The 7,813-nt window shown below is 40.5% G+C and overlaps 1 protein-coding gene across 2 annotated transcripts; it reads left to right on the forward strand.

Annotated features, from left to right (window-relative positions):
- The first annotated feature begins 578 nt into the window (after positions 1 to 578).
- On the forward strand, positions 579 to 5,830 carry LOC104634475 (keratin, type I cytoskeletal 19). Of its 2 annotated transcripts, XM_075775018.1 has the most exons (9): positions 579 to 633; positions 676 to 1,136; positions 1,836 to 1,918; positions 2,884 to 3,040; positions 3,516 to 3,677; positions 3,766 to 3,891; positions 4,031 to 4,251; positions 5,075 to 5,100; positions 5,571 to 5,830. In XM_075775018.1, exons 1-9 carry the CDS (start codon positions 579 to 581, stop codon positions 5,648 to 5,650), a joined length of 1,371 nt encoding a protein of 456 aa, XP_075631133.1. In that variant the 3' UTR covers positions 5,651 to 5,830. The 2 variants fall into 2 exon arrangements, with proteins under 2 accessions (XP_075631133.1, XP_075631132.1); XM_075775017.1 differs by having other exon boundaries at positions 579 to 1,136.
- Positions 5,831 to 7,813: the final 1,983 nt, after the last annotated feature.

A 7,813-nucleotide genomic window follows, 5' to 3' on the forward strand; every position in this document is an offset into this window, starting at 1 on the left:
ATCTAAATATTAATTCCAAGCAAAGAACAGGAATAAGAACGTATCAAATTAAATTCCAAATTTTTAACTTGAAAAAATATGGATATAAAAGAAGAAATAATGGTGAGATGAACTGATGATTGTACATCTTTCAATGAAAGGAGAATTTTACATAAAATTCATTTTTAGAAAAAGTTGATTTTCTTAAAATAACCATGATGACTGCTGTAAATGGGTAAGTGGGTGTGGTTGAACTCACTTTGTTTTTCCATTCTTAAATGTCAGAGAGGTAAACTCCAAGTTTCAGAACTATAGCCTGAAGGAAAAACACTCATCTGATTCATGCCTTTTGTTAATTAAAAAAGAAAACTCAAGCCCTAGCCCCTGAGATGTACGGCCAGCTCTCTTTGTGAGGAATGTCATCATAATTGGCCTCACCTCTAGGGAGGAGAATTTCTGGAGGGAGGGCCACAGGTTGGGTTTGCTCCTAGCACCCTGTCTTCAGGATATAAAAGAAGCACAAGGGCAGTGAAGGCACATACTTTCCTCTTCTGCACCAAGCCGAATAACTGACCTTAGCACCTTTTTGTGCTGCAGCTATGGCTTCTTCCTTAGTGCAGAGCTCTTATTCTACCTATGGTGGTGGCTTTGGGGGTGCTGGAAGCGGCAGCTCTCGCCTTTCCTCAGTCCGAACAGGAGGAACCTGCCGAGCTCCAAGCATACATGGAGGATCTGGTGGCAGGGGTGTCTCCATCTCTTCAGCTAGGTATGTCTCCTCTGTAGGAGGCGGATATGGCGGTGGCTTGTGTTCTAGTTTTGGTAGTGGTTATGGAGGAGGCTACGGTGGCTTTGGTGGTGGCGCAGCCTGTGGCTTTGGTGGAGGAGCTGGCTTTGGTGGAGGAGCTGGCTTTGGTGGAGGTTTTGAATTTGGTGGTGGCGTTGGTGGTGGTGATGGCCTTCTCTCTGGAAATGAAAAGATAACTATGCAGAATCTGAATGACCGCCTGGCTTCGTACCTGGACAAGGTACGAGCACTGGAAGAGGCAAATTCGGATTTAGAAGTTAAAATCCGAGACTGGTATCAGAAGCAAGCTCCCACCAGCCCAGCCCGGGACTACAGTAATTATTACAAGATAACTGAAGATCTCCGAGACAAGGTATGACATTCATATGTGGAGTTCTAAGAATGCATTAGAATCATGGAACTGCATATTCCACTTCTTTAAAATAAATGAAACTAATTAAAAAACAAATATTGACTTCCCCAAACCCAAATATATTGTGGTTCTGAGCATTCTAGCAGAAAAGAGTAGATTTTTCTTAATTCAAAAAGCAAATATGTTATCCTGAAAATGTGACCTTTGTTGAAATTACGATTGCACTAAAAGTTAGCAAAACATGGCAAAGTGTGTTTAGAATTACCAATATATTTATTCAGTAATCAAATAGTAAAGACTGTGACAGGTAGGCCTCAAATTCTGAAAAAATAGATCTCCAAGCTAAAAATAAGATTGGGTGTTGTACAAAGGTATTTTCTAATTATGTTTCTAATTTGTTTTTGCACAAGGTATCTCAGCTCTCTGGTTTGCATATGGAATGTGGAAAAGAGCTTAGCATTTTTGGTTTTTCTCCATAAAAGCTGTAAGAATTACAGTGTGACCAAAGGGCAACATAACAAATTGAAATGGCTATTGCAATCTAAAACATGTGTTTAGCCAGTGACATCACAACAGAGGTGCCTTTTTTCCTATGTGCCTTGACAGTTTACAGCCTCAATAACTACCTACAACGTACTCAGGATCGTGATATTTCCCCATTATTCACAGGAACCTTTTTCTGTGTTTCTTAATTGCCAGATCCTTGCAGCTGCTATTGACAATTCCAGAGTCATTTTGGAGATTGACAATGCCAGGCTGGCTGCAGATGACTTCAGACTGAAGTAAGTTTACCTGGAGCACATTCGTCTTCTCTCTCCTTTCTCTCTCTCTCTCTCTCTCTCTCTCAAAACAGTTTCCTTAAGTTTAGTATTGCTTTTTATCTAGAAAATAAAGTTCTTCAGTCACTGAAGGACACATTTCAAAATTCTGGATAGGTATTTTTCCTGGATAATTTCTGATTAAAAAAACCCTGGCAAACAGAATTGGTATGACGAAGGGTGAATTTGGAATATAAAACTGATAGAACACATTATAGATCACTGAGCTGTTTTCATAATAAATTATAGTTCATGTCTTGGTTTTTTTGAGTGATGCTCTTAACTATTTTTACTAGCCTAAATCAGAGGGGAAAATAATACAGGAATAGGTTGGGATTTTGACTTAAAAGGAACAGAATGGTGTGACAAGATCACTGTTCGGTCGCAGTAGTTCCCTCTCACTGAGTCTGAAATTCAGAAAAGAAAGACAAAGAGTAATTTTGGGCTTATCCAGCTCATGGACTCAGCAGTACAGCAGACACTGCTGAAAAGATGACACAGATACTTGCACAACTGATTTCTCTTGCAGTGGTGTACCTGTAGTTTATATTTCCTCCTCTAGTGCCCTAGGCAGAACTGGGCAATCAGTGCGTTTCTTCACACTGAATTTGAGAGGACACTGCAAATGGACTGTCCTGTGTGACAACTTTTCTATCGATGCTGATAATCATTATTAGGTTCTGGAAAGTGAAATGTCATGTACTCCTCAAGAATAAAGTCAGATGGCAATGCATGTACTTACTTTCATATGTGATAGTAGGATGTTGGAAAAAAACACCTTTACTCCCTTTACACTTCTTTTTAATATATATGTTTTCATTTACAGTCCACCATTCCTCCTACATTCAATATAAAATTTCATAGTTTTATAACTCTACTGAATACAAACTCGTACATATTCCAGTGCTTGTTTCTTCTTTAAACTGCAGATATGAGAATGAGTTATTCCTGCGCCAGAGCGTAGAGTCCGACATCAACGGCCTGCGCAGAGTCCTGGATGAGCTGACTCTGTCCAGAGCTGACCTGGAGATGCAGATTGAAACACTGAAGGAGGAGCTGGCTTATCTGAAGAAGAACCATGAGGAGGTGAGAGTCCATAACAGAGCAGAGAGGAAATTACTTCCCTTTCAAATTTATGCCCCTCGGGCAGGGAGGGGGAAATCCAAACAAAAAGAACAGAATGACAACATTACAGCTTAATAAGAAGAAAACTGTAATATTAAGAGAATCCAAAGTGTGTCCTGAGAAGCATTTCTCTGATTCCAAACTGCTCAGACCTATTAGTTTCCGTCTGACATTCATCAGACCTAACAGGTCACTGAGATAGTTAAGCTGAGTAAAAGGAAGATACACGTAAGTTACATGTAAGTATGTGCGTGTGAGTATACAGAGAGTAGAAAAGCATGTATGATGAGAGATAAAATTTGATAAACGTTTTTATGTGGGTTGTCCCTATGATACTTGATAATTGAAGTACTGCGTGCCTCTGCAGGGATTGCTGATGGCAGAAAGTATATGAGAAAAGAGAGCCTAATCTTTTGCATGTCCTCTGCCCATGCAGGAAATGAAAGAGTATTCAAATCAACTAAGTGGAACAGTCAATGTGGAAGTGGATGCAGCTCCTGGCATCGACCTGACCAGAATTCTGTCCGAGATGAGGGAACAGTATGAAGCTCTGGCTGAGAAGAACCGTAAAGATGCCGAGGCCTGGTTCTTCACTCAGGTATAGCTACGCCAATAAACAGCAAACTGATGCATTGCCTCATTTTATACGATATGTATGTGATTTTACAGTGGTTTTTTTCTTTCAGACTGATGAGCTGAACCGCGAAGTAGCTACCCACACACAACAGATACAGACCAGCAAATCGGAGATCACAGAACTGAGACGCACACTCCAGAGCCTGGAGATTGAGCTCCAGTCGCAGCTCAGCATGGTATGGAGCTGTCCCATGCACTTCACGAGTCATTACTAGTACACGCTCCCCTTCCTCTCTCTCTGCCTTGCCTCTCCTTAGACTCCCCTCTGCGGGCCACACCTGCACGCTAACCTGTTCTGATGTTATTCCACTTTAGAAAGCTGGACTGGAAGCCAACTTACGAGATACAGAAGGACGATACTGTGCACAGCTGGCACAGATTCAGGCTCTCATCACCAGCGTGGAGGAGCAGTTGAGTGAACTTCGATGCGACATGGAGCGTCAGAACCAGGAGTACAGAATGCTCATGGACATCAAAAGTCGCCTGGAGCAGGAAATCGCCACGTACCGCCAGTTGCTGGAGGGCCAGGACTCTCAGTACGTTACTATATACAAATCCTATGATGATTAGATAAGGTTAATAACATGACACATTGTAAAGCAGTAATTTGTGGTTGCTAAACTCACTCCAGATTACTAAATTACATTCACTGCACACGCAGCCTTTTGAGTACTGGCAAAACAGATGCCCAGCAAAGTCCCAGGTGTTGCTATAACTCAAACCAGATCTCCAGACAAATTGTGCTGATGATTTGAAAATATAAATGCAACCATTTTGGACACAATGAATTATAGCAGGCACCAGGCAACATATGTATGTCTTAAGCCTCTTGTTGCACAGGAATAATAACCTCTAAAAACCTGTTCTCAGTATTTCTTTAGCTCTTGGTTTTCTACACTTGTGCACAGAGATGAAAATATTCATCATCATACACCAGTACTCTCAACTAGAAAAGAACTTCATACAGACCATGGCTTACTTTAGTAAAATCTGCCTTTTAATGTCCATATCTCATATCTGATCTATAGATGGATTTTTTTTTAATTTCTGAGGAAGAATGAGGTGTTTATATTTAGATGATGACATTTTGAGAAGAGGAGAAGTATATAGAGACATATCAGGACCAAGAACTGGTGTGACTGCTGTTCATATTTCCTATCATCAAGCACATAGGAGTGGCCTTCAGAGCAGGAAGCACCTTAACAATAATACTGGTGACAACACACCTCAGAAACAACCCAGTGAAAGAAGCAGTGTGAAATCATGGCCATTCACACACAGTGGTTCCTAAATGGATCAATGGTTTCGGTGGTCATGGTCAGTGATGGTTATTAATCAAACATTTCTTTTTTTCTACAGGATGTCAGGAGTGAACCCTAAGGATGGTAAGAAAATTTTTCATTTAAAGAGGGGCTGAAATGAATTGACAAAATAGGATTAAATAAACCTATCTTTTTTGCTCAGGATTTCTTCTTACTAACACAGATTACATTCTCTCCACAATGACCACATTCTTTATCATTTAGAGACAAAAATATAATACTTTATCTTATGTGCACTTTTGAAACCAGTAGCTTGCCAAAATGATTGCACATACTCCTCATGGGATTCTGAAATACAGACATCTTCCAAAGATTCCTCAGTTCCTCTGCTGGTTCACACAACATACAAGATACATCCAAATCTGACATGTGATGTGCACTGTTAAGATTTACTGGATGTGGACCAGCAGGGAGAGAAGATGCAAAGGCAGTTCCCCCTTTGATATGTGAAAAAACCCCATCGCACAGCTCTCAGTGTGTTAGCAGTACATTTCTTTCTTTCCCTACTTGATTTTTTTTTTCTCCTCCAACAGCATCTCTGAGTGGAAGAGTTCGCATAGGCATAGAAGATGATGGAAAACTTGTTTCTACTCGTGAAAGGAGATTCCAGTAAAGAAATACTGAATCCTCTCTTGCATGTGACACAATAGAAAAACAGTGCAGCCTACACGCTGGCTAACACTAAGACAAATAGCTTTTTACTTTCGCCAAATCGCAAGAATGTAATCCAAGAATGTGCAGCAGCTTGATGTCTTTCCTCAAATTTGCTCTCCCTCCTTACATGATAGGTTGGCTCTATGGTTCAGAGATAACAAGCATATTTTCTGTCAGTAGCTGTATAGTTTCCTTATGAAAGAACCCACATAATAAAGTTTCTGTTCTGCTTGTGCAAATACATACAGTCTAATGTTGTTTTTTTGAAGTCAGTATGGTATTGCCATACACATGACGGTACATCCTCCCTAACACAGTGCTCAGGTAAGCAAGACATGCTCAGTAGATAACAACAACATTAACAACAATAACTAATAATAATAATAAAGATGATGATGAACAGACAGATAGAAAGTGCCTTTAGATTCTCCCAGGAATCTGAAGCTAATACTGATAAAGAACTGAGAAGATAACGCACAAAATCCTTCAGCTCTTTGTTCTGAATTTAAAGTGCACAACATGACTACAATTCATGCATCAATAAAATGCACCTCTTTAAAAAAAATATTTTTGCATATAGATATACATGTTCCTGCACTTCCTTCAGCACAAAGGCAAATTTCCTTAGCTCTTGAGGAAGCACTAGGCAAGGTCTGTGTGAAATGGCTTGTTGAAGCAGAGTTGGCTGTGACTACTCTGGTTTTCATACACAAGGAAGAAACCTGCCAGCCTGTGTCATTACTGTAGCTGTTGTATTAGCAATGTTGCCTTTTCTGAAGTTAGTCTGCAAATCTACACCAGTGTAATGGAAGAGAGATGCTTATAAAGATTTAGGAGGCTGGTAAATCTCAGCTTCAGAAGCATATAAAACATTTACATAAATGCTGTATTTTGCTAACATAAACTGTTTGGAAAATTTTGTCAGCCTCATCACTGGGTATTTCAATCCACATAATATGATCTACAAAAATTATATCATTTCTAGAATTACATAGTTTATTTTCCTTCCAATCTCCTAAGAGTCACTATTTTTCTCTCTTGTTTTTTTCTGACATTTAAAAAAAAAATCTACCCTGCTGGCACCAGCCCCAGAGTGTAGCCATGAAGGAGGCTGCAGGATCATTGGTACAGCACTGTTAAACATACATACTGCTGGCATTCTCATGGGGAAGAACTGAGAAGAGGTTCTTGCAACTTCAGCACAGCAACATCACAATCTATCAGAAAAGAAAAGCCAAACAGTACAAATGATATTTTCTCCTGATCCAGAAATCAAGTGACTATTATATGTATCACTCAGGCAGCAAGCAAGAGAAATTCTACAGCCAAAGGCAGCTATCCATTTGTATTTCAGATAGAGGAGTTGAATCAAGAAGTGATGGTTGCAGAATATTTACCTGTACAACGTAGGTGTCAAAATATTCTGCCTGTACTTAAACTACAGTCTATAAATTCAGTTCAGTTTGCTTTTCATGTTCCAGTTTAGTAAAACAAGTACAATTTCCAAATAAAGCAACTCCAGCCTTCAAACTGAAAACGTCTAGCCCCTGCTCCCAGGCCAAAGGTGCCAGCCCCAAAATGGGTGCCTGGCCTGAAACCTCCCTCAGCGGCCCTCGCACAGCCCCACTCACATTGGGGCTGCGGGCTCGCCTAGACCCCAAAAGGGGCCGAACAGTGCCTTACCGACCCTCTCGCCCTCGACCAGCGTTCAGCTGCCAAGCAGCGCCCCAGCTTACAGCCAGCAGTTGGAATAAAACAAAGAGAAGTCACCATCTAATGCTGCCATCTGCTGACAGCGGTTCAGTTGCTCACTCTGATCATTCTGTATTCTGTGGATTAAAAAGTCGACTAAGCACAAGTCCCATAGTGCCAGCCTGACAAAGGAGAGCACTGACTGGTTCTGAAGTTAGTTTTTTGGTCTTTTGCACGGATCCTCAACATGTGTTGATGAAAACTGTGTGGCATCTTTTTCAATTTGAAAAGGCTGAGCTTCAGAGGAAACATGTCCTACGTGCCAGATCACCTTTGGTTTGCACTACTTGCTAGAAAAAATACAAATCTGTTTTTCATGATGGCATGATATTCCATGAAAGTATCAGGGAGTAAGACAGGCTCACAAACT

The sequence above is a fragment of the Balearica regulorum genome, chromosome 24, assembly GCF_011004875.1.
Source record: "Balearica regulorum gibbericeps isolate bBalReg1 chromosome 24, bBalReg1.pri, whole genome shotgun sequence".
In the NCBI taxonomy this organism is placed as follows: domain Eukaryota; kingdom Metazoa; phylum Chordata; class Aves; order Gruiformes; family Gruidae; genus Balearica; species Balearica regulorum.